Source organism: Artemia sp. Qi Xiang Cuo, chromosome 9, assembly GCF_049724085.1.
Source record: "Artemia sp. Qi Xiang Cuo chromosome 9, ASM4972408v1, whole genome shotgun sequence".
Taxonomy (NCBI): domain Eukaryota; kingdom Metazoa; phylum Arthropoda; class Branchiopoda; order Anostraca; family Artemiidae; genus Artemia; species Artemia sp. Qi Xiang Cuo.
Genome location: NC_142802.1, coordinates 18,370,718 through 18,395,925, shown reverse-complemented (window position 1 = coordinate 18,395,925; position 25,208 = coordinate 18,370,718). Strand labels below are relative to the sequence as shown.

At 37.3% G+C, this 25,208-nt stretch overlaps 1 protein-coding gene across 6 annotated transcripts in view; it reads left to right on the top strand.

The window, feature by feature from the left end:
- Positions 1-25,208, top strand: part of LOC148948392 (PMS1 protein homolog 1-like) — a 104,755-nt gene that overhangs the window by 37,525 nt on the left and 42,022 nt on the right. For 5 of the 6 annotated variants that reach the window (XM_089093908.1, XM_089093912.1, XM_089093907.1 and 2 more), the window contains exons 4-6: positions 7,300-7,464; positions 13,405-13,574; positions 16,517-16,624. In XM_089093908.1, the coding sequence (XP_088950034.1) occupies positions 7,300-7,464; positions 13,405-13,574; positions 16,517-16,624 (443 nt within the window). The remainder of the gene's footprint in view (positions 1-7,299; positions 7,465-13,404; positions 13,575-16,516; positions 16,625-25,208) is intronic. The other variant, XM_089093911.1, reaches the window with a different exon arrangement.

Here is a 25,208-nt window from a genome sequence, read left to right as displayed (position 1 = left end):
TTGAGATTTGTTTATTCATTTACATTAGTATCTTTTCTATATTTGTTTCCGCTGATTGTTTATTTAATATCTGTTCGGTTTAGGTTTTATTTTTAATTCAATATCAAAATATTTTTTTTTCGTTTTAAGCTTGATCTGCGTATTCCGTTTAAGAATTACTCTCTTTAAGATTTTTAATTCATTTACATTATTGTTTTTAGTATGTTTTTTGCTATGATCTTTTATTTAATATCTGTTCGTTTTGGGTTTCATTTATTCTTTAACAATAATTTCTGGTCGTTTTGAGTTTGAATTTTAACAGGTATTAGTATCTGCTGATCTTAAAGCCTTTACTTTTATTTGAGAAAAATTTTTTTCGGAAAGTTCTTTTTAATTAATTTTGTTTGTTTTTTATTGCAAAAAGTTTAAGGTTTTAAAAAATTCCTTATTTTAAAATCAAACTTTTTTTTTTCAAAATCAAATGTTCATCGAATTATAAAAACTATTATCAAAGTAACAATATCAAAGTAAAAAATGGGTTTATGTCAACCTCGGAGTTTTTATTGTCTGATGTTTGAAATATTTTTAACTAAATAGCTATCTCAAAATTTCTATCGGATGGGTTTGGGGAAAAAGAGGAAGTGGGGGGGGGGCTAATTGCCATTCAATGTCTTTTGGCTCTTTAAAAGTGAACTGGAACTTTCCATTCTCAATCAAATGAGCCCTCTCTGAAGTTTATATGAGCACCCTTTCAGAATAATCATACACGACCCCAGGACATGACTTATAATGCCTGCTCCCAGGCCCTGGGGGGTTGTGTTTACACCGGAGTTTTTGTTATCTGACCTTTGAAATATATTAAAAAATGGCTATCTCAAAACTTGCATAGGATGGGTTTGGGGAAAAAATTCAATTTCGAATCAAATGAGGCCTCTCTGAAGTTTATATGAGCATCCATAACAGCTATATATACCCCCAGGCACAACTTATAACGGCTACCCCGTGCCCTGAAGGATTGTTTCGATCCCGGAGTTTTCGTTATATGATATTTGAACCATTTTGAAAAAATGGGTTTCTCAAAGTTTTTATCGGATGGGTTTGGGGAAAATAGCGCGTGGAGGGGGGGGGGCTAATTGCCCTCCGATCTCTTTTGACTCTTATAATATGAACGAGAACTTTCAATATCCAGTCAATTGAGCCCTATCCGAAATTTATACGAGCATCCCTTCTACAAGAACCATATTTGCCCCCACAGCATTACTTACAGCTTCTGTCCTCGGGCCCTGGGGGTTGCATCGACATTGGAGTTTGTTTTATCTGACCTTTGAACTATTTTTAACGAAATGGCTATCTAAAAGTATTTATCGGATGGGTTTGGGGAAAAATCGGTGTGGAAGGGGGGGGGAGCTAGGTGCCCTCGGATATCTTTTGACTCTTACAAAGTGAACTAGAACTTTCAATTTCCAATCAAATGAGCCCTCTCTGAAGTTTATAAAAGCATCCCTTTCAGAAGAACCATATACGCCCTCAGGACAACACTTACAATGCCTACCCCGGGCCCTGGGGGGTTATGTCGACACCCGAGTTTTTTTTATCTAATTTTTGAATTATTTTCAAAAAAACGATTATTTCAAAATGTGTAGCGGATGGGTTTGGGGAAAAAAGGGCGTGGAGGAGCTAGTTGCCCTCTGATCTCTTGACTCTTAAAAAGTGAACTAGAACTTTCAATTTCCAATCAAATGAGCCCTCTATGAAGCTTATACGAGCATCCCTTTAATAAGAATCATACTTGCCCTCAGGGCATAACTTGGAACGCCTGCCCTCGGGCCCTGGGTGGTTTTATTGACACCGGAGTTTTTCTTATCCGACTTTTGAACTATTTTTAACAAAATGGCTATCTCAAAATCTTCATCGGATGGGTTTGAAAAAAAAGACGTTTGGGGGGGGGGGGGAGCTAGTTGCCCTTGGATTTCTTTTAACTCTTAAAAAGTGAACTCTAACTTTATTTTCCAATCAAATGTGCCCTCTCTGAATTTTATAGGAACATCCCTTTCATAAGAACCATGTATGACCCAGGGCATAACTTACAACACTTGCCCCCGGGCCCTGGGGGGTTGTGTCGACACTTGAGTTTTGTTATTTGAATTTTGAACTATTTTTAACAAAATGGCTATCTCTAAATTTGTATCGGATGCATTTGGGAAAAAGAGGAATGGGGGGGGGGACTAGTTGCCCTTTAGTCTCTTTTGACTCTCAAAAACTGAACTATAACTTTCAATTCCCGGTCAAATGAGCCCTCTCTGAAGTTTTTACAAGCATCCCTTCATTACGAACCATATATTCCCCCAAGGCATAACTTACAGCGCCTGTCCTCGGGCTCTGGGGGTTGTGTCGACCCTGGAGTTTTCGTAATATGATCTTTGAACTATTAAAAAAAAGGGTTATCTCAAAGTACTTATCGAATGGGTTTGAGGAAAAAAGGGCGTGGAGGGAGGGGGGGATAGTTGCCCTCTGATCTCTTTTGACTCTTAAAAAATGAACTAGAACTTTCAATTTCCAATCAAATGAACCCTCTTTGAAGTTTATACTGCTCTTGGGCCCTAGGGGGATGTGTCGATACTGGAGTTTTTGTTCTATGATCTTTGAACTATTTTTAACAAAATGGCTATCTCAAAAATTTTATCGGATGCATTTGGGAAACAAAGGGTGGGGGAGGGGGAGGGCGGTTTACCCTCCGATCTATTTTGACTCTTAAAAAGTGAACTAGAACTTTGAATCTCCAATCAAACGAGCCCTTTATAAATTTATACGAGCCTTCCTTCCATAAGAACCATATATGCTCCCAGGGCATAACTTACAACGCCTGCCCGCGGGCTCCAGGGGTTGTTTTGACACAGGAGTTTTTGTTATACAATCTTTTAACTATTTTTAACAAAATTGCTATCTCAAAATTTTTATCGGATGCATTTGGGAAAAAAAGCGTGGAGGGGGGGGGGTAGTTGCCCTCCGATCACATTGACTCTTAAAAAGGGCACTAGAACTCCCAAATTTCCAATGGAATGATCCCCTTGCAAAGTTTATGCGACGATCCCTTTCATATGAAGTGCCTCAAGGAAAAAAATAATAATAATAAAACATTGGAGCCGTATGGCCTTTACTATAGGCAACGCTATAGCGTTGCGTCTGACAATCCTAATTGTGGAATTATTAAAGGAAACTAAATTTGGCAATCCGGGTTGTCACAGAAAAATTCCAAGTAGCAATAGCCTATTTTATTGAGAAGAACCTACTAGGCTAGCCAATTTTAAGATATTAGTAGGAGAGCAATAAGAGAATTTAGTACGTACAAGAAATTTTAGCAGCTGTTGAATCAGAGGCAACGCTATAGCGTTGCCTATAGTAAAGGCCATAAGGCTCCAATGTTTGATTATTATTATTATTTATTTATTTGCTTTTCCCAGAGGCACTTCATATGGAAGGGGTTGTCGTAAAAACTTCAAATGGGGGCTCATTCGATTGGAAATTGAGAGTTCTAGTGCCCATTTTAAGGGTCAAAAGTGATTGGAAGGCAACAAACACCCCTTCCACGCCCACCATTTCCCCAAACAAATCCAATCAAAATTTTGAGATAGCCATTTTGTTCTACGTAGTTGATTTCCAGATATAAATTATTGTTTTGAGGAGGACACTCCCCCACAGCCCACAGGGCAAGGGTTGTAAATTATGCCCTGGGGGCATATAAGTTTCTTATAGAAAGCTTTGTCGTAGAAACTTTAAAAAGGGCTTATTCGATTGGAAAGTCAAAGGGCTAGTGCTCTGTAATAGTCGAAAATGATTGGAGGGCAATTAAACCCCTCTCACGTCCACCTTTTCTCAAAACACATCCAATTAAAATTATGAGATAGCCATTTTGTTCAACGTGGTTGACAATTCTGGAAATTAGGTCTGTGAGGATGACAACCCCCACAGCCCTCAGGGCAAGGGTTGTAAGTTATACCCTGGGGCATATACGGTTTTTATAGAAAGCGTTGTCTTAGAAACTTCAAACAGGGCTCATTCGATCGGAAATTTAAATGGCTAGTGCCCTTTTTAATAGTCGAAAGTGATTGGAAGGCAACTAACACCTTTTCCATGCCCAACATTCCCCAAAAACATCCAATCAAAATTATGAGATAGCCATTTTGTTTAACGTATTGAAAGTTCTGGAAATTATATCTTTGAACATGACACTTTCCCCGAGGTCTTCAGGGCAAGGGTTATAAGGTTTGCCCTGGGGTTATATATAGTTCTTATGGAAGGAATGCTCGTATAAACTTCAGAGAGGGCTCATTTGATTGGAAATTGAAAGTTCTAGTTCACTTTTTAAGCGTCAAAAGATATTGGAGGGTAACCAGCCCCCCTTCCTCCACACCTTTTTTCCCAAATGCATCTGATAAAAATTTTGAGATAGCCATTTTGTTTACAATTGCTCTAAGATCATATAACAAAAACTTCGGTGTTAACACAACCCCCCAAGGCCTTGAGGCAGGAGTTGTAAGTTATGCCCTGGGGTAATATATGGATCTTATGGAAGGGATACTCGTAAAAACTTCAGAGAGTGCTAATTTGATCGGGAATTGAAAGTTCTAGTTCAGTTTTTGAGACTCAAAAGAGATTGGAGGGCAACTACTCCCCCACGCCCCTTTTTTCCCGAATGGATCCAATAAAAATTTTGAGATAGCCATTAAGTTAAATATTGCTCAAAAATCAGATAACAAAAACTCAGGTGTCGACACAACCCCTCAGGGCCCGTGGGTAGGCGTTGTAAGTTATGCCCTGGGGTATATATGGTTCTTATGAAAGGGATACTCGTATACACTTCAGAGAGGGCTCATTTGATTGGAAACTGAAAGTTCTAGTTCAGTTTTTAACAGTCAAAAGAGATCCGAGGGTAACTAGCCCCCCCCCCCACGCCTTCTTTTTCCATACCCATCTGATGAAAATTTCGAGATAGACATTTTGTTAAAAAAAATAGTTCAAAGGTCGGACCAAAGAAAATTCTGGTGTCAATACAGGCCCCCAGGGCCCGGGAGAAGGCGTTGTAAGCTATGCCCTAAGAGCATGTATGGTTCTTATGAAAGGAAAGCTCGTACAAAGGTTATAGAGTGTTAATTTGATTGACAATTGAGATTTCTAGTTCTGGTTTTAAGAACCAGTAGCTTTAAGGGCACCTAGCCCCCTCCCACGCCCTTTTTCCCGAAACACTTCTGCAGCAAATTTTGAGATAACCAGTCTTTTAAAAATTGTTCACAAATTAGATCACAAAAACTCTGGTGTCAACACAACTTCCCAGGGCCCAGCGGGTAGGTGTCCTGGGAGCCTGTATGGTTCTTATGAAAGGGATGCTTGTATAAACTTTAGAGAGGGCTCATTCGATTGGAAATTGAAAGTTCTAGTTCATTTTTTAAGAGTTAAAAGATATCCCCTCACATACCCTTTTTCCCCAAGCCTATCCGATAAACTTTTTAAAGTAGCCATTTCATTAAAAATAATTCAAAGGTCAGATAAGAAAAACTCCTGTTTCGACGCAACCCCCCATGGCCCGGAGACAGGCGTTGTAAGCAATGCTCTTGGGGCATATATCGTTTTTATGGAAGGGATGCTTGTATAAACTTCGGAGAGGGTTCATTTGATTGGAAATTGAAAGTTTTTGTTCACTTTTAAGAGTCAAAAGAGATTGTAGGGCAACTAGTCCACCCTCCACGCCCTAAATGCATCAGATAAAAATTTTGAGGTAGACATTTTGTTAAAAATAGCTCAAAGCTCAGATAACAAAAGCTCCGATGCTGACATACCCCCCAGGGCCCGAGGGTAGACTTTGTAAGTTACGCCCTGGGGGCATATATGGCTGTTATGGAAGGGATGCTCGTATAAAGTTCATAGAGGGCTCATTTGGTTGTAAATTAAAAGTTGTAGTTCCCTTTTGATGAGTAAAAGTGATCGGAGGGCAGCTAGCCTCCCCCCACACTCCATTCATTTTTATCCAGAGGCACTTCATATAGAAGGGGTCGTCGTATAAATTTCAAAGAGGGCGTGATCTTTCTTGTGGCAAAAAATTCCACATTTTTGCGTATAGGAGCTTGAAACTTCTGTAGTAGGGTTCTCTTGTATGCTGAATCTGATGGTGTGATTTTCATTAAAGTTCTGTGACTTTTAGGGGTTGTTTTCCCCTTTTTTCGAAAATAAGGCACATTTTCTCAGGCGCGTAACTTTTGATGGGCAAGACTAACTTTAATGAAACTTATATATTTAAAATCAGCACAAAAATATAATTCTATTGATGTATCTATTGGTATCAAAATTCCGGTTTTTAGAGTTTTGGTTACTATTGAGCCGGGTTGCTGCTTACTTACAGTTCGTTACCACGAACTGTCTGACAGTGTTAGCTAATAGTTTTGGTAGCTCATGGAAACGCAATTGTTAGTAAACTTGTTCGTAAAAATTGTTGTTAGGACGGTGGGAAAACTACTAATGTTATGTTTATCCTACAGAATCACAATTTTTTACTAAATTCAATAATTTGAGAAATACTTCAAGTTCTGCTGATCTGTTCTATTCATGCCTGAACACCGGGATTTTCAAATATTTCTCTTTTGTTTGTTTTACAATTGTCAAATTCTGAGGGCAGTATCACGTTTTCGTCAGTGTTGCCAATTTCCGTCATGGAAATAAATGAGCAAAACTAGTCAGCTAAATTTGAAAACGCTTTTCATCTGTGAAAAATCAGACATTGACAGTCTGTTGATTCCAAAGACAACTACACCTTCAAAGGAAAAGCTACACCTTCAAAAGCTGTTTTGCGGTGTATGTTTTTAGCTTTTTTGCTGATTTTTTACCCATGTTCCTTTTTTTTTAACTTTGATATCCGCTACTATCAAAAACTGGGTAACTGGGCATATTTTCCATTAAAAACTGAATTTCCGTTTTTTCCTAGTTTTTGAGATTTATAGTTGTTTAAGTTTCCACCTAACCAATCCTAACAATCAGATTTCATTTTCAATGTCCTTGGTACTTGGACGGAGTGTTAGTATTTGGTATTTCATATTCCATATGGCTTAAGGTTATAGGTCTACGGTTTTCACGTTTCTGCATGTCAGGCTATTCGTTGTGTGTGAAATGTTCAAATACGCTAATTTTACTTAGCTTTGCTTTTTTTGTTGTCAATTACAATTGATTTTGTTTTTATTATATTATTATCAACAATGTAAATCTGAATCATATTGATTATTGTCTGTTTTTGATAATTATTAAATATAGTTTCAATGTATGCTTATATTCTAGATGATTTAAGATCATATGGATTTCGCGGTGAAGCTTTTCATGCCATTTGCTGTATGGCAAACGTTTCGCTTGTATCCAGGCATAAAGAAGAAGAAAACGGGACAATGGTTTTGTACGATTCAAATGGGAAGATAAAAAGTCGGAAGCCATACCCAGCTAAACAAGGTATGAAAAGGGTCTTTGTCAATTAAGCATTTGGCGAAAATTGTTTATCCTCTTGAGTCATACCAGTCCACAAGAGGAGGGAAAGAGCAACTTCAAGCTAGGTTTAACACAGTGACTCCTCTCATACGGGAAGCTTATGGACAAAAGTTTTGGTATTTTGGTTTGAAATGATAATATAAAATGTTATTGGCCTCAGACTGTAATAACTAGTGCTTCTAACAGGAGTCAGTAGTAATAGTTTTGGCGCTATATATCCATTTTGGGGTAGCTTCCTTCTTTCTACCACCCATCTTATTGTCACTTGCTTCCCCTCCCCCCGCCCTGCTTCCCTCTCAATTGGTGTCCCTGATTGGACTATCTTGTTGATGTGTATAAGATCCCTGCTTGTAGGTGCGACTAAGCCTATTGTTTGGCTTTTCTATTCTTCGGGTTCTCTCTGGATGCTACTCTGGTGACATTCTGAGGAGTAAATCTTTCGTCGTAGGAATAACATGCGCCAAATGGCGCCATTAACATGCCCCAAGTAGTTTTTAGCGAGCTAGTCTGTTTAAATCTAAAGATGAGAATATATACAAAGATGGATTACTACATTATTGAAAAATTATATGGTCACTTTTGAACCCACTACTCTGCCATTTTTGCACCAATTGCCACTTTTGGCAATTGCCACTCTGATTTCGATAACGACATAGCTGTCAATGTTGAACGTACTACTTCAGAAGAAGAGCAGATGTATCTTGAGAAGACAGTACCGGCTGTATTAATGTAAACGGCGGTTAGGGTGAGCGTAAAAAATGGAAAATATGTTTTGGGTAATTTTTTACTCTTATATTTGACCAGAGGTTTCTATGAGAAGGCTCTATTATTGTATGTTATTGTGATTACCAAGTGTTCCGCAAATTGACCTAGCCCTATCTGTCTTATAAACAGTAAAAGAACAACTTAAAATAAAAGAATCCCTCTGCTTTCAAAAGTCTCAGGTTGGATGTAAATAAACTTAAACCTTTTATTGAAGTCCAAATTCTATTAAATTAAAATCAAGTCTATTTTAGTTTTTGTTATTTTTAATAATAAAATTTTACCAATTACTCGTAAACTGAATATAAATGCTCACTGTTAAGGAAGATTCTGTGAAGGTCGGAATAGTGTGAAAAAGTGGTTCAAGCCTAGTTTATATTATTGGTTTTACTTCTAATTTTATATTCTTCTATGAAACTCCTAAAATAAGAATTTGTATAATAGGCTATCTGACTAGTAGATTTTAATATCTACAAGAACTGTATCGAACCGCTAATGATATTAAAATAAAAATAATTTTGATTTTAAAGAATAATTAATAGAATAGAATCATAGAATCATAGAATCATTTTAATGAAAAACAGCTGTCATAGACACATTAAAAAAAATGCTCTAAAAGGCGCTGTTTTTTACATGAAAACTTTTACATAAAAACACTTATTAAATGCACTTGTAAAAAAAGGAACAAAGGAGTTACTAAGTCTGTTTGTGCGGCACGAGACGGGCATAAGTTTGCTTTTGCTTCTGGTATTAGCGCGGACAGGCATTTCAGGTGGTAATATTGTCCTATGTACAGGACTAGACAATAAAAACTGGCCAAAACGAATCATCAGCTGAAAAAGGCGATCACGAAGGCTTCGTATTTCAAGTGACTTCAGAGCGGAGCTGTAATCTACATATTTGTCGCAAAGAATGATCTTTACAGCTCGTTTCTGGATCCCCTCCAAATCATCACTTAAGTAATCTATGTGATGAACTTGTGGGCCCCAGACGGGACACGCATATTCAAGGATGGGTCAAATAAAAGTGAGGTACGCTGTTTTCAGCTGATATACTGGAAAACCTAGGCGGCGCATCGCCACCAGTGTCCGCATAGCGTAATTTCCCTTCTTAACCAGCTCTTGTACATGAATAGAGAACGAACAGTCCACACTAAAGGTGACACCCAAGATAGTCGCACACGAAGCAGAAGGGAACAAAGTCGCGGGGCAGATAAAATCGTGTTTAAGTGGGTTGAACCTCCAAACCTTTGATTTATTCTCATTAATTTGAAGACTGTTCGCAGTACACTGTGATTTAAACTGATTGAAAAAATTTGGGTCGAACTGGGCTACAGCTTGCGAATCCTTTACGTGGTATTTAAGAAGCGCAGACAAATCATCGTCGAATTTAAAACGATCGTCAAAGTCAGAAAGTATATAGTTGATAACAGCCAGGAAAAGAAGAGCTGCTAATTTGGTACCTTGTGGGGCGCCACATGTAATTTCCACCCATTCCGATTCAATATCACCGGGAAAAAGGGCGTACACTTTTTGATACCTGTGACGTAAGAAATCAATTATTAATTGGAGGATGTGCTTACGGGCACCCATTGACTTGAGATTCTGGGCGGCAAGAGGGTGCTTAATCAAATCAAATGCCTTTCGGTAGTCTACCAGAAGTAAATCTACAAACGAGCTTCCAAACTCCAACTATTCAACTACTAGGTGATAAAGCCGTACTAAATAAACAGACGTGCTGCATCCCTTCAAGCAACCATACTGGAAGGGGTCAAGTGACGGTGAAATGTCCCTGAGAAGTTCACGATATATGAAAGATTCTGCAACTTTAGCAAAGTTCGGTGTGATTGAAATAGGTCTTAACTGATCAAATGTCTTAGGTCCTTTAACTTTGGGTATTACGCGAACATAGGCTCGCTTCCAAGCATCGGGAAAGGTTTGTTCACTGAAGCACTGATTGATGATTGATGCCAATGGTTTGGCTAAAAACAAGGCATATTCGCGAATAAGTTTGACCGGCAACTCACCAGGGTAGGAAGAGCAATTCGGTTTTAGTTTTTTAAGTTCTTTAAAAACAGCAAATTCGGTAAACTGTTTTATTTCGTCAGTTTCACAATCGACTAAGAGATCAACCAGTTCGGCCTCTGTAATTGAGGGGTAGGTGGTACAAATGCCAGCAAAGAACTCGTTTACGTCTGAAACGCTCATTTGAGATCCGTCAGGCTTGGGTATTTTTAGCGCACTGTTAACTGACTTGCCAGTCATTTGTTTCACTGTGGAATGCCACTTCCGACTGCTACTTTGGAGAAGGGGTACTACCTTTTCCCGAACATAATTTCTTCGCTTGAAACGATTGACGGCCACGATGTGATTTCTAAGTTTTGCCGCAGCGGCTATTTGTCCGGAACTGTGCAGCTTGCACCTCATCTTGATCATTAGTTTGAGGTCGCTTGTGATCCATGGCTTATCGGACTCAGTTAACACTACAACTCTAGTGGGAAAAAACTTCTGAAACATCTTTAACAGAAGAGAGTTAAACTGATAAACTTTGCTATTCAGGTTTACTATAGAACAAAGGTCGTCGAAGCAGTAAGTCCCGATCCACAGACCTAAATCGCAGAGTGATTGAGAGTTAAGCGGACGAATAGTCACTTTGGTTCTCTTTGGCTTCGGTTGGTTATTTTTGGCTTGCCAGAGAATTACATAATGATCTGAACTCTGGAGAGGACCTAACGACCGAGGGGAGTAATAATTGTCACTCATGTTTGTAAAAATTAGGTCTAGAGTACTGCCACTCTGGTGCGTAGCAATGGTAACTACCTGCTTCAGATCAAGGACACTAGATACCCATGGTCTGTTCGTCTGGTTAAAATCGCCAGCTATTATGAAGCCAGGATAGGCATGGGCACGACGAAGTTTATCGATGTAGGTCTGTAAGTAGCTGATAAGCTCTTTCCTATTTTTTGCACTCTCTGGGTAATACACAGATGCAATTATAAAACATGAGAACTTTTTTGATAGTTTGGATGGCTTGCACTCTACCCAGACAACTTCATGACACGAATCGGTTGGTATATTTAACAGCTTAGATGAAATGTCATTACGAATATAGATACCAACGCCACCACCTTTTCTACTCAAGCCTCTATCACGGCGAGTGTTGAAATAGCTAGTGTAGCCTTTTATTCTACCCATTTCATCAGTGATATCCCAGCATTCGGTAACTGCAGCAATAGGAACACTCACTTCTCTCAGCAGTATCTCCTTCTCGTCAACTTTATTTGTTAAGGATCGGGCATTACACAGAACGAAATTCGGAAACTTTGCCTGAGCTGATAACTGTTCAGGACGTAATAGCGGGGGAAGTTCATCAGAGGAACACGGTGAGATCGGCTGCAGCTGTGATGGAGAAAGAGTGGAAGGAATTTCGTACATTTGCAAACATCTTATTTTCACAAGAGTTCTTGGTTCACATACAGCCGTCCTCCGGTCAGAACGACGTTCCTCAGAAACATGAACGGGTATGGCCGTCTGTCTGTTTCGCCGCCTGCCTCTCTTTCCACGCCGTCTACGCTTATTTTTAAGCAGGGAGTCCTCTGGTGGCCGTTTGAGTAATCCAAAAAGCCACAGACTGACAAATGTAAATGGCGTTGTAGTCAGATTAAATGAATTAAGTCTTCTTAAACATTCTTTTTGATAGGAAAAAGTCATGATGATTACAAATATAGGGAGGTCAATTTCTTGAAAGAATACACCATCAAAAACAGTTGAGAACTCCACACAAACAAGCTAAACTACAGTTTAGCAGCACCATGTATATGAATCAAAATTAGATGGCGCTGTAGTCAGTTGAAAATGGATTAAGTCTCTTTAAACATTCTTTTTTATAGGTAAAAGTCATTAAGATTGCACTTAGCAAAGCTAGGGAGGCCAATTCTTTGAAAGAATGCACCATCAAAAACAGTTGAGAACTCCACACAAACAAGCTAAACTAGAGTGGCGCAAAAGCAGCTGTAATAGTGCTAGCAGCACCATCTATTATCCACCTTAGGGTTATTTATTCCTTTTTAATTATTTCAGACTTCTTTTAATTATTTCAAAATTAAATATCAAATTGAATTAATGTTTTAATAGCTTTTTAAATAAAAATAAGTTACTACTTGTGAAACTATTCGTCGAACCATTATTAGCCGCAAAGTAAATCTGTGGAATAAAAAAACCTGCAAAGGTGCCTAGTGCTAGGTTGAAAGTGAAACATTTTTAATAAAAACATTTTGTCCTCCTGTACCCATCTCTGGTGTATTTATACCCGGAAACCACGATTTTGAAATATTTTTCTTTTTATGATTTTAAAATTATAGTCTTTTTTAAATTACTTACTCACTACTTACTTAGGTCCCTACCATCCTTGTTAGACGTTTTAGAGCCACTCGTTCTGCTAGTTCATGCGTAAGAGCTCTGTACCTTATTGTATTAGGTGCAGTGCGTGATAATTCGGCTATTTTGAAGTTGTTGTAGTCTGCCTCGTGGACGGAGATACTTACAGTGCCCTTTTTGCGAGGCGGCTCGGCTTCATTTGCTTGACGGAGCCGAAATTACGCAGCTACTGTTTTTTCAAAATTACAACCGGGAAAATAAATAAGTAAAATTAACTAGTTTGACATGACAGCGATTAGTCTGTAAAAGATCAAATATTAACGATCTATTGATTCCAAAAGACTAATACACCTTCAAAGGAACACCACCTTCTTAAGCTGTTTGGTTCCATCTGTTTTTATCTTATTTTTTGCCGATTTTTCGCCCATTCCCCTTCTTTTAAATTTAGCTCCCGCTACTACCTATTCCATGTTGAGGTATTTTTCATTGAAAATGGAATTTTTGATATTTACTAATTTTTTAAAATATATGTGGCTGTGTAGGTTTTCACTTAACCAATCGAATCAATCAGGTTTCAATTTCTCTGTCTTCGGTGCTTCAAGGACTTGCTTGATGTGGCGTTTACTTCAAAGGATAAATTATTGGGCAGCTGAATCGCTATGCCTGTGTATCTGTGCAATTGGTAGTGTGTTGCTGAACCTACCATTTTCCCTGGCTTCTTTGTTATTTACTCTGGCGTAATTGTTTCTCTGTTTTTTCCTTTTAGGAACAACAGTAACTGTTAAGAACTTGTTTTGCCACCTTCCGGTAAGAAAACAACAAGCCTCATCTAGTCAATGTAAAAAGGAAGGGCTGAAAGAGATTGAGCATTTATTAATGGCGTACAGTATCGTCAACGTTGGTCTACGCATAACTTTAAGGCATAATGGAAACCAGGTAAACCTTTGTAAGATATGTCCATGAACTTGATACTTTTGTTTAACTTTCCCTTAAGAATGCTTTAAAAATGATAATCACCTCTGAGCCCCCCTCCCCCCTTAAAAAATTAAATTTTAGTGGGATCTGAAATTTCAAAAGATTTTTCAGGTCACAAATTTAAAGATAGGGCGGGGGAGGTATTTGACAAATTCCCCTTCTAGTTCTGTTCTTGTAAACTTATAAATGTGACTTTTTATAGAGGATTAAATATATTTCCGCATTAACAGCAGAGTACCCCCCCCCCTTATCAGCATCTCTATCGCATGTATAATTCCAAACACAGCCAAGTAAATAAACGTTTATAAGAAGAAGTCTAGAAGGTGACCTCCTCTCATGTTGATCTGAAGGACCTCTCTCGAGAATATAAATAATTTGTGCTAAAAATTATCTTTGAGGATTCAGGCATCCCCTCCGTCCACCCAAGATTCCACTTTTATCCTCTGTTACAGCTTGTGTGCAATTATGTAACACTGTGCAATCGTCAAAGTTACTTTATTCAAGGTTAACCGTGTTCACACCAAATCCTATCACATTCGCCTATATTAAAGGGCTTTCAAAGAATATAGGTCAAAATGGCTTCCGCTTCATAGAAGACCAAAAATTATAACTCAAATTTTTCACTAAAATTATTATTAAAAATTAATGCACGAAATTATTAATAGTTGAAAAATTTGACTGGACATTCAAATTTTGTTCTGACTTTAAATTGTATTCCAATGTATTTGTGTATTTACTTACAACACAGATGCAATGAAAAATAGTGGAGTTAAAAGGAAAAGAAATAAAATTCACTGCACAGAAACAAATAAGTAATAAATGTATAAAAATATCGGACAGCATAAAGCAACCGGAATAGACGGTGATAGGCATGCTTTCAGAAGTAAGTTTCTGTTGCTACTGGTGGAGAGTACTCATAATATCATTAGGACCAAACCGAGTGATTAATTTTGTGTTACGGGAAGATAAAGAAGAAACCTGCAATGCTGGAAATAATAAATGCGGATCTCTTTCTCGTATCAAGTGGTAAAGACCAGACACAAAGAGTATTGGATGATCACAAATAGTCGAATAGAATTTCGCGAGACCGCACATACTATAACGACCACGATTTGCAACTATCTTAGCTTAAACCATTTTTAATTTATCTTTAGTGTCTGTTTCTGCTACAGAGCGGAGAAAGCAACACGGGGAATAACGAAAAATGGCAGTCGCTTAATGATTCACCCATACCTTATGAATCATTAAGTGACAAATGTTCACATCTAGGGATATTTAGGGATATTTAGGGATATTTAGGGATAGACGAATTTTTTTCAAAAGGAGAACGCACCTTCTCAACACTTTGTGCAAAACAAACTTTAGATCAACTAATTAGTAGCAGATCTTTGCCGTATCCAATGTAAGATACATAGAACAAATTATGTATCTGAAGAAGTGCGATTTCCCTTTAAAAGACTCTTTTAAGAATGATAAAGGTTTATTAGTATTCATGTTTAAAGTGGAAATCATTGATGTAAATTTCTCATCAAAAATTACACCTAAGATATAACTTGTAGAGTTCTAAATCACATTAACACTTTATCAACGATCTATGCTAAAAAAAGATTAGGATTGTTTTTGCTTTTAAGAAGAAAAGCTTAAAAACATTGCAAATATTACCACAATATGCGCATAACAAAAGGATGTCAGTCAAGAAAAAGAACATAAATTAATTTAGAAAAACGTTCTAAATTTAGTTCTAAATATACAACGTTCTACATATATATATATATATATATATATATATATATATATATATATATATATATATATATATATATATATATATATATATATATATATATATATATATATATATATATATATATATATATATATATATATATATATATATATATATATATATATATATATATATATATATATATATATATATATATATATATATATATATATATATATATATATATATATATATATATATATATATATATGCAATTCCATAAGTTTAATGCTACCTATCAAAAGTACCAAAACTATCTTCAAATAGAAAGGAATCATGATCAGAATTATAAATACAAATTCAACATGCCTAAGAACTCATCTACACCAGAGGTATCAAGCCATAGGGAAAAACACAAAAATTGTATTTTCAATGAGAAAGTGGTAATGGATCCGTTTCTATTTGTGAATATGTTGTTTCTTTTTTTTGTAAGCGTAATCATATTAAACCACCGGGAGAAACAAAACATGGAAAATATCGGGAGAGAGCTCAATTGAACAGGAATTCAAAGTTCTTGTTACCCTTTTTCATTTATAAACGAGATATTGCCACCGGGGAGGGCATATTTCTGTCATGTGATGCCATGAAACCAAAATTTGGGGTGACTCGGGACAAAATACTGTGGAATGAAAATTCTGGGAAAGCCAATCGATTAAAATAGCGCCAAATAGATATCAAAATGCACACTTTAAAGTGTGTATGTTTTATGTGCACTCAAAATGCACACTTTGCAATCTTTAAAAACACATCTAGCCTCTCAGTTACAGATTGTTCCACGATTTTGTGCTTTGGAGCAAAATTTTGGTCTGGTAAGGGCCAATTAGAAAAAACAGTCATTGTAATTACAAATCTAATATTCACTGTAAGTTAATCACTAGAAATAGTTTTATTATTACCATAAAACTATGATTTAACAATAAAATCATTCCCGGGTAACAAAGTTCAGCCCTTTCTTAATTGCCTTTTCCAGGCAAAGTAGGGTAGTACTGGCCACACCGTATCAATTCTACTGTGATTGGTTGTTAGTTCTGATGTCATATTTCCAACTTTGTCTGAAAATGACGATTAAAGCCAGGATTTGCCGAATTTTACCCACACTTCTGGAATTTCCTTTTAGATCTGGCGTAAGAATCGCTGTTCAGATATCGTTGGAAGTCTGAGCCAAGCTTTTGGTCACACAATTGCAGACCGTTTATTGCGCGTCCAGGCTGATGGGGTAAACTACGTAAGTCCTTATCAAAATTTTCGGCTTTAGCTGTTTCTAGATCTACTTTCGTTTTCATAAGATATCAAAATGCAAAATTGTATTAGAAAAGCCAAAAACAATGACGGTCTACTAGCTAACTGTCTTACCAGTGTTGCTAGAATCTCTGGCAACACTGTGATATAATCTTTGATAAGACAAAGACCCATATTTTTTTCATATATCTATGAATGAGTGATTAAAGTGATCACTCTTGACCAGTGGTTCTCAGCTGATTTTGGGCCATGCCCCACCTTGGCACTTCTAAAATTCTGATGCCCCCTAGTGGCGGTTCTGGCCTTTCTCGTGCCCGGGGCAAAATTTTCATTAGTCCCCACCCCCCAGTCTTCCAAAAACTTTCAGGCGAAATTGTAACGAAATTTACATTCATAAACACAATTTTCATTTATTTACATCTGACTTTTCTTACTTTTTATGGGTAAAGATATGGGGAAAATTTGAATTTCAGATTCACTTTGCTTATACTTACTGCCAACTGCGCCATCTACTTTATTTTAATACAAAGACAATTTCTAAAATTACAAAATAATTATAAGTTTTAGATTATATATTTAAAATTTTGCGCCCCTACAATTTTTGCGTCCGGGGGAAGTGCCCCCAATGCCACTCCTCTAAAACCACCTCTGTGCCCCATCGTCATATCTAAAATTTGATATTTAAAATTTTACGCGTATTCACCTGAAAGAAGCTTAAAATATCATTAACTTGGTATTTTTTTGGGCTCGTCCTCTAGGCATATTTTATACTTATAAAAAATATTGTCTGAATACAATACCTTTTATACAATGTGCAACGTCATTGCAATAGTACCATATATCATTTTTGCTCTTTAAATGCATTTGAATATGATGTCATTCACGTGAAAAATGTTTTTTTTTCCAAAATGTGTCTTGGTGTGGAATTTCAAAACACGCAGGGGCCTAACAAGAGGCTGGGGATTCTCTGAAGTCTAAAGTGCTGAATGGGTATCGGTGAGGCCAATTTCTGTGCAAATCAACGCTTTGATGCAATCCCGTACTGGCATGACCTACATGACAAGCGACCAGCACGTTGAATCATCGGTTACTTATATAGAGGGAGGCGTCGGGTATGCTTCGGCTGCTCGAATATGTCCATTTGCTGGACCCATTTAGAGATGGTGATAATCTGCTATGCATCTCGTCAGGTGTAGCAGCAGCACCCAACGTGAACGCCGATGTGGCACAACAGATCGGAACCAAAATACTCGATTCAATGATGGGTAAATATGTCTTCTCATATTCATTCAAGAGGAAAGATCGTGCAGCGAATTTGACCGCAAGATATTCACCCAGCGGCAAACGGTGAAGTCATTCAAGTGGACGCTTCACTATTATTTCACTGGCTCTGTGCTGTAGCGTCAATAGATGGTTCGAATCTGACCGACACGCTCAAACACGAGCTGTAGACAGGTCTTCTAGGACTTGGATTAAAAGAAAACTACCTTTCAATCCAGAAAATATTGTAGAAATTTAAATTTGAGGCTTCTCCCCTCTTTCCCATGAAAAAGGATATTTCTGCATGGACGATTTCGGCCGGTTTTGGATATGATTTTAGAAATATCTAAAATTTGGATATGTCGATTTTGGATATGTCTGAAAATTTTGGTGGCAAAATCATGTCTGCTGCTCAAATACCGGGTCAAAATCGCATTTTTATTGGACTAGATCATTTTTTCCTCTTTGTGTCCTCTTCAGCTTCTGAACTCTTGGCATTCCATTGTTAGCCAGTCATCGCAAGTTGACTGCACCTTGTACTGCACCATTGTACCTTGAATTATTTGGGATCGTTTTTCTATTGGCAGTCTCTTCTGCTTCTGAGTTTTGTTATAACTATTTGATAAGGCATTGTCAAGGGCCTTTCAAATAGCTGACACCTTACCGAACATTTTTATTTTGTAAAATGCTTACATGGCTATTTGTCGACTTCGATTTTTACTTTGGCTTCGATTTGCACTTTTTTCACTTTCCGTTCGATTATCAAATAGTTATAACAAAACTCAGAAGCTGAAGAGACTGCCAATATGCTATTAGAAAAACGATCCCAAATACTAATTTATGTTATAACTGAAAGGCTATTCATAAATTTCTTATAATCTATTTCTAGAAAAATTATCCCCTCCCCGCCCATCCCCCATACTTTCAGGAATCTTACTAACTTTTAAACTCCGCGTCTTGTTTTTTTTTTTGTATCGTCTTCTAATGCCAACTTTGTCTTTATCTCTATAATTATTATTATACTTTCAAAGGGCTTTTACAGTATTCTAGTGTATATTCTCCCTTTTCTTTATTTTGTGTGTATTTCGTGATTTAGCACATTGTTTATGATTCTTTCGGTGTTTTATCATTGTATTTTGTGGCCAACAACAAGCTAAGCTTTTTGGGTCAAATTACCGTTTCATGTTTGCAAGAGTGTTTCAGTGTGAATAGTATGATTGATGGTTAATTGATTGAAAGCCTCTGGTTTCGATTTAATTTTTTATTTCTCTTTGATTTGATTTGTCTTGATTGATATCTGTTTGATCCTCTCTGATGAAATTTTTTCAGAAGTTGAAATAATAATATGATAGTTCTTGCTAAAGAAAACATTTTTGTTTAAGAAAATTTTTACTAAGAGACGCAACATTTCACGTAAAAAAATACAAAAAAAGAGAGGTAAAAAATTTATTTAGAAAAAAATATATCATCTTAGTTTCTGTTAGGTTTTACTTTAAATATTAGGTTTCACTTTGCAATGTGATTACTTTTTTCGCCGGCAAAAATCGTACAAATGTCTATTTGTTCGTTCTTTTGTTTCGATTTCGGGGTGATAGAGGCTTCCAACTTAAGTCATTAGAAACCTTTTTTTATAATTCATCTACTTTCTATCTTTATTTAGTTATTTTATTTGCATTAGCTATTTTATTTATACTATTTATTCTTTATTATTCATATTTTCGTTTACTAACTACGTACTTACTTGTTATTAATTAAAAAAAACTTTCTGAAAAATTAGATTTTCAAAGAAAAGTAAAGGCCATTTTAAACTTAAGCTCAGGAGATACACATACCTGTTAAAATTGAAACTCAAAACGACCAGAAATTCCAATTAAAGAATAAAGGAAACCCAAAATGAACAGAAATTAAATAAACAATCATAGCAAAAAACATACAACAAGTAATAACATAAATGAATAAATAGATCTTAAAGCAAGTAATGCTTGGATTGAATATGGAAATCAAGCTTAAAACGAAAACGAATATTTGGCTATTAAAGTATAAATAAAACCTAAAACGAACAGAAATTAAATAAACAATCAATGCGAACAAACATACAATACATATTAATGTAAATGAATAAATAAATCTTAAAACGAGTGAAACTTAAATTGAATATGCACATCAAGTTTGAACCGAATAAAAATAACTGCAAACAAGAGTTAGGGATTTAGACCATTTCACTTGCTGACACAAAGGCATCACGACTGTTTGGAATTGACCTTAATAGGATTTTGTTTGCCAAAGCAATTTTGCATCTATCACAGAGTATGTATTTTAACCTTATAATTGGATAATTATAATAGATTTCCTATGTGTTCTTCCCATACAAAACCCCTTCCCATAAGTTATAAACCCCCCTTAATAATTTATGCCCCAGGGCATAACTTAAAACGCCTCCCCCCGGGCCCTGAGGGGCTGTGTCGACACCGGAGGTTTTTGTTATCAGAACTTTGAACTATTTTAACAAAATGTCTATCTCGAAATTTTTATCTGATGCATTTAGGGCTTGGAGGAGGGGGGGGGGGCTAGTTACCCTCCAATTTCTTTTGAATCTTAAAAAGTAAATAAGAACTTTCAATTTTCAGTCAAATGAGCCCTTTCGGCCATTTTAGCATGATTCTTCAAATTTCATCTGTTTCTTTGCAGTGGATTTATGGTCTTTATGACCTTTGGTCTTCTATTGTCTAAGACTTAGTAACAGAAAACATTAATTGAAAAAAAAATAAAATAGCTTTATAAAAGAGGTAACCATTAACAAGCAGTATGTAGAGCTATCCTCCCATTTGCGCAACAAATGGGAGGAGGGGGTCGGGTTTAGTGCAAAAGGGTGGGCAGACGGGACTGGCTGTGCAAAACCTTCTAGCTGGTGGTCCTGTTTTCACTGATATAGAGCTATCCTGCCATTTGCGCTGCAAATGCGAGAATATTATGGGGTTGGACAGACCTTTCCTCCCATTTGCGCTGAAAATGGGAGGATATCATAAATAATGTGATCAAACATACCCTATTTTCTTAATAAGAAAACATTATATATCACTGTATTTTTTTTTCGCCTTAGGAATATTTTGAACTAAAATAGCTATTCCAAATTTGGTCTGGTCCATTTGAAGAAAAAAGGTGTAAGGGGGGTGCCCTCTCAAAACTTTTGACTCTTAAAAGGGTACGTGATAACTAGTCGAATGAGCTGTTTTTTGAAAATGAGGAGTTCTTAGAAGAAGGCCCAATAGCTTTGGCTGTGCAAAACCTTCCAGTTGGCGGCCCTGTTTTTACTAATTTTATTGCGAAACTAAAAACAATAAAATATTGAAACCTTTGTGCCTTTATTGCGGTAAGGATCTCCTTCTATCGAGAGGCAAAATCAACAAACAGAAAAAAATTCTTTTAGAACATAGAAAAAATAATAAAATAGTTGCAGTTTATAACCAAATACTCCGATTTGAGCGGCACCTGGGAGGAGATTAGGTGGTCGGGTTTAAGGCTAAGGGTTGGGCTGGCTAGGAGGGGGTTAGTTTTTATGATATGGGGTGGGCGGACGGGACTGACCGTACAAATAATCCTCGTTGGTGGCCCTGTTTTCACTAATCTTAGTGCATAACTAAAAAACAATAAAATATCAAAACCTTATTGCCCTTATGACCTTTAGTTTTCTATTGTCTAAAACTTAGTAACATAAGAAAATTAATCTAGAAACTAAAATAACTTTACACAAGAGATAACCATTTACAAGCATTATATAGAGTTATCCTGCCATTTGCGTTATGAGGGTTGTGGGGGAGTGTCCTCCTCAAAAACATATTTTCTATCTGGAAATCAACTACACTGAACAAAATGGCTATCTCAAAAGTTTGATTGGATGTGTTTGGGGAAATTATGGGCGCGGGGGGGGCTAGTTGTCCTCCAATTACTTTCGACTATTAAAACGGGCACTAGCCCTTTAATTTCCAATCGAATGAGCCTGTTTTGAAGTTTCTACGACAACACCTTCTATAAAAACCTTATGTGCCCCCCGGGCATAACTTAAAACCCTTGCCCTGAGGATGGTGGGGGAGTGTCCTCCTCAAAAATATATTTTCAATCTGGAAAACAACTACGCTGAGCAAAAATGGCTATCACAAAATTTTGATTGGATGTGTTTGGGGGAATGATGGGCATAGGGGGGATGTTAGTTGCCCTCCAATCAATTTTGACTATTAAAAAGGGCACTAATTCTTTGAATTTCCAATCGAATTAGCTTTTTTTGAAGTTTCTATAACAACGCCTTCTATAAAAACCTTATATGCCCCCAGGGCATAACTTAAAACCCTTGCCCTGAGCGTTGTGGGGGATTGTCCTCCTCAAAAACATGTTTTCTATCTGGAAATCAACTACGCTGAACAAAATGGCTATCTCAAAATTTTGATTGGATGTGTTTGGGGGAATGAGGGGCATGGGGGGGGGGTGCTAGGTGCCCTCCAATCCCTTTTGACTATTGAAAAGAGCACTATCCCTTCGAATTTCCAATCAAATGAGCCTTTTTTGAAGTTTCTATGACAACGCATTCTATAAAAATCTTATATTCCCGCAGGGCATATCTTAAAACCCTTGCCCTGAAGGTTGTGCAGGAATATCCTCCTCAGAAACATAGTTCCCATCAGGAAATCAACTACGCTGAACAAAATGGTTAACTCAAACGGCTGAGGTTAGATGTGGGGAACACTAAGAAACGTGGGGGGGGGCTATTTGCCCTTTAACCACTGTTTACTATTAAGAATGACAATACCCCTTTAGTTTACAGTCAAATTAGGCTGTTTTGAAGTTTCTACGACAACTCCTTCTATAAAAACCTTACCTGCCCCCAGAGAATATCTTAAAACCCTTGCCCTGAAGGTTCTGGGGGAGTGTCCCCCTCAAAAATATATTTTCTATCTGGAAATCAACTACGTTGAACAAAATCGTTATCTGAGAATTTTGATTGGATGTGTTTGGGGAAATGATGGGCGTGGGGGCGCGGGGCTAGATACACACCAATCACTTTCAAATATTAAAAAGGGAACTAGCCCTTTAATTTCCAGTAAAAAGAGCATATTTTGAAGTTTCTACGACAACCCCTTCTTTAAAAACCTTACCTATCCCCAGGGCATAACTTAAAACCGTTGCCCGGAGGATTGTGGGGGAGTATCCTCCTCAAAAATATATTTTCTATCTGGAAATCAACTACGCTGAACAAAATGGCTATCTCAAAATTTTGATTGGATGTGTTTGGGGGAATGAGGGGGGTGGGGACTAGTTGCCCTCTGATCATTTTCGATTATTAAAAAGGGCTCTAGCCCTTTAATTTCCTATCGAATGAGCCTGTTTTGAAGTTTCTACGACAACGCCTTCTATAAAAACCTTATATGCCCCCAGGGCATAACTTAAAACCCTTGCCCTGAGGGTTGTGGGGGAGTGTCTTCCTCAAAAATATATTTTTAATCTGGAAGTCAACTACGCTGAAAAAAATGGCTATCTCAAAAGTTGGATTGGATGTATTTGGGGGAATGATGGGCGTAGGGGGGCTAGTTACCCTCCAATCATTTTCGACTATTAAAAAGGGAAGTAGCCCTTTGAATTTCCAATTGAATGAGCCTGTTTTGAAGTTTCTAAGACAAAGCCTTGTATAAACACCTTATCTGCCCCCAGACCATAACTTAAAAACCTTGCCCTGAGGGTTGTGGGGGAGTTTCCTTGTCAAAAATATGTTTTCTATCTAGAAATTAACTATGATGAACAAAATGGCTATCTCAAAATTTTGATTGGATGTGTTTGGGGGGATGATTGGTGTGGGGGGGGGCTGGTTTTCCTCCAATCACTTTCGACTATTAAAAAGGGCACTATCCCTTTGAATTTCCAATCGAATGAGCCGTTTTTGAAGTTTCTACGACAACGCCTTCTATAAAAACCTTATATGCCCCAGGGCATATCTTAAAACCCTTGCCCTGGAGGTTCTGGGGGAGTGTCCTCCTCCAAAACATATGTTTATCTAGAAATCAACTAGGCTGAACAAACAGGCTATCTCAAAAGTTTGATGGGATGGGTTTGGAGGAATGATGGGGGTGGGGGCGGGGGCTAGTTGCACTCCAATAACTTTCGACTATTAAAAAGGGCACTAGCCCTTTAATTTCCAATCGAATGAGCATGTTTTGAAGATTCTACGACAACGCCTTCTATAAAAACCTTATATGCCCCCAGGGCACATCTGAAAACCCTCGCCCTGAAGGTTCTGGGGGAGTGTCCTCCTCAATAATACTTTTTCTGCCCGGAAATCAAACAATGCTAAAAAAAATTGTCATCTCAAAATTTCGATTGGATAGGTTTGAATAAATGATGGGCGTGGGGGGGGGGGGGCTAGTTTCACACAAATAAAATTCGAATTTTAAAAATGGCAATAGCTCTTTAATTTCCAATCGAATGAGCCTGTTTTGGAGTATCTACGACAACGCCTTCTATAAAAACCTTATATGCCCCCAGGGCATAACTTAAAACCCTTGCCCTGAGGGTTGTGGGGGAGTATCCTCCTCAAAAATATATTTTCTATCTGGAAATCAACTACGCTGAACAAAATGGCTATCTGAAAATTTTGATTGGATGTGTTTGGGGGAATGATGGGCGGTGGGGGGGGAGGGGGGCTAGTTACATTCCAATTACTTTCGACTATTAAAAAGGGCACTAGCTCTTTAATTTACAATCGAATGAGCCTGTTTTGAAGTTTGTACGACAACGCCTTCTTTAAAAACTTTATATGCCCCCAGGGCATAACTTAAAACCCCTGCCCTGAGGGTTCTGGGGGAGTATCCTCCTCAAAAATGTATTTTCTAACCGGAAATCAACTACGCTGAACAAAATATTTATCCCAAAATTTTGATTGGATTTGTTTGGGGGAATGATGGGCGTGGGGGGGCTAGTTGCCCTCCAATCATTTTCGATAATCGAAATAGGCCCCCTTTGAAGCTTCTACGACGACCCCTTCCTTATGAAGTGCCTCTGGGAAAAAAATGAATAAATAAATAATAAAACATTGGAGCCGTATGGCCTTTACTATAGGCAACGCTTCAGCGTTGCCTCTGATACTCATTGTTTATTTCATCTAGAAAATTTACAGGCAATCAATATGTTTTTTACCTATTTTGTTTCTACTTTAGGTCTAAGCAAATTAGTACTGTCTTTGTATTTTATTTACTTTATTACTTTGTTAACTCAACAGATTTTGTTTACTTTATTTAAAGCTATTGAAATTTAATTTGTCTCCTAGG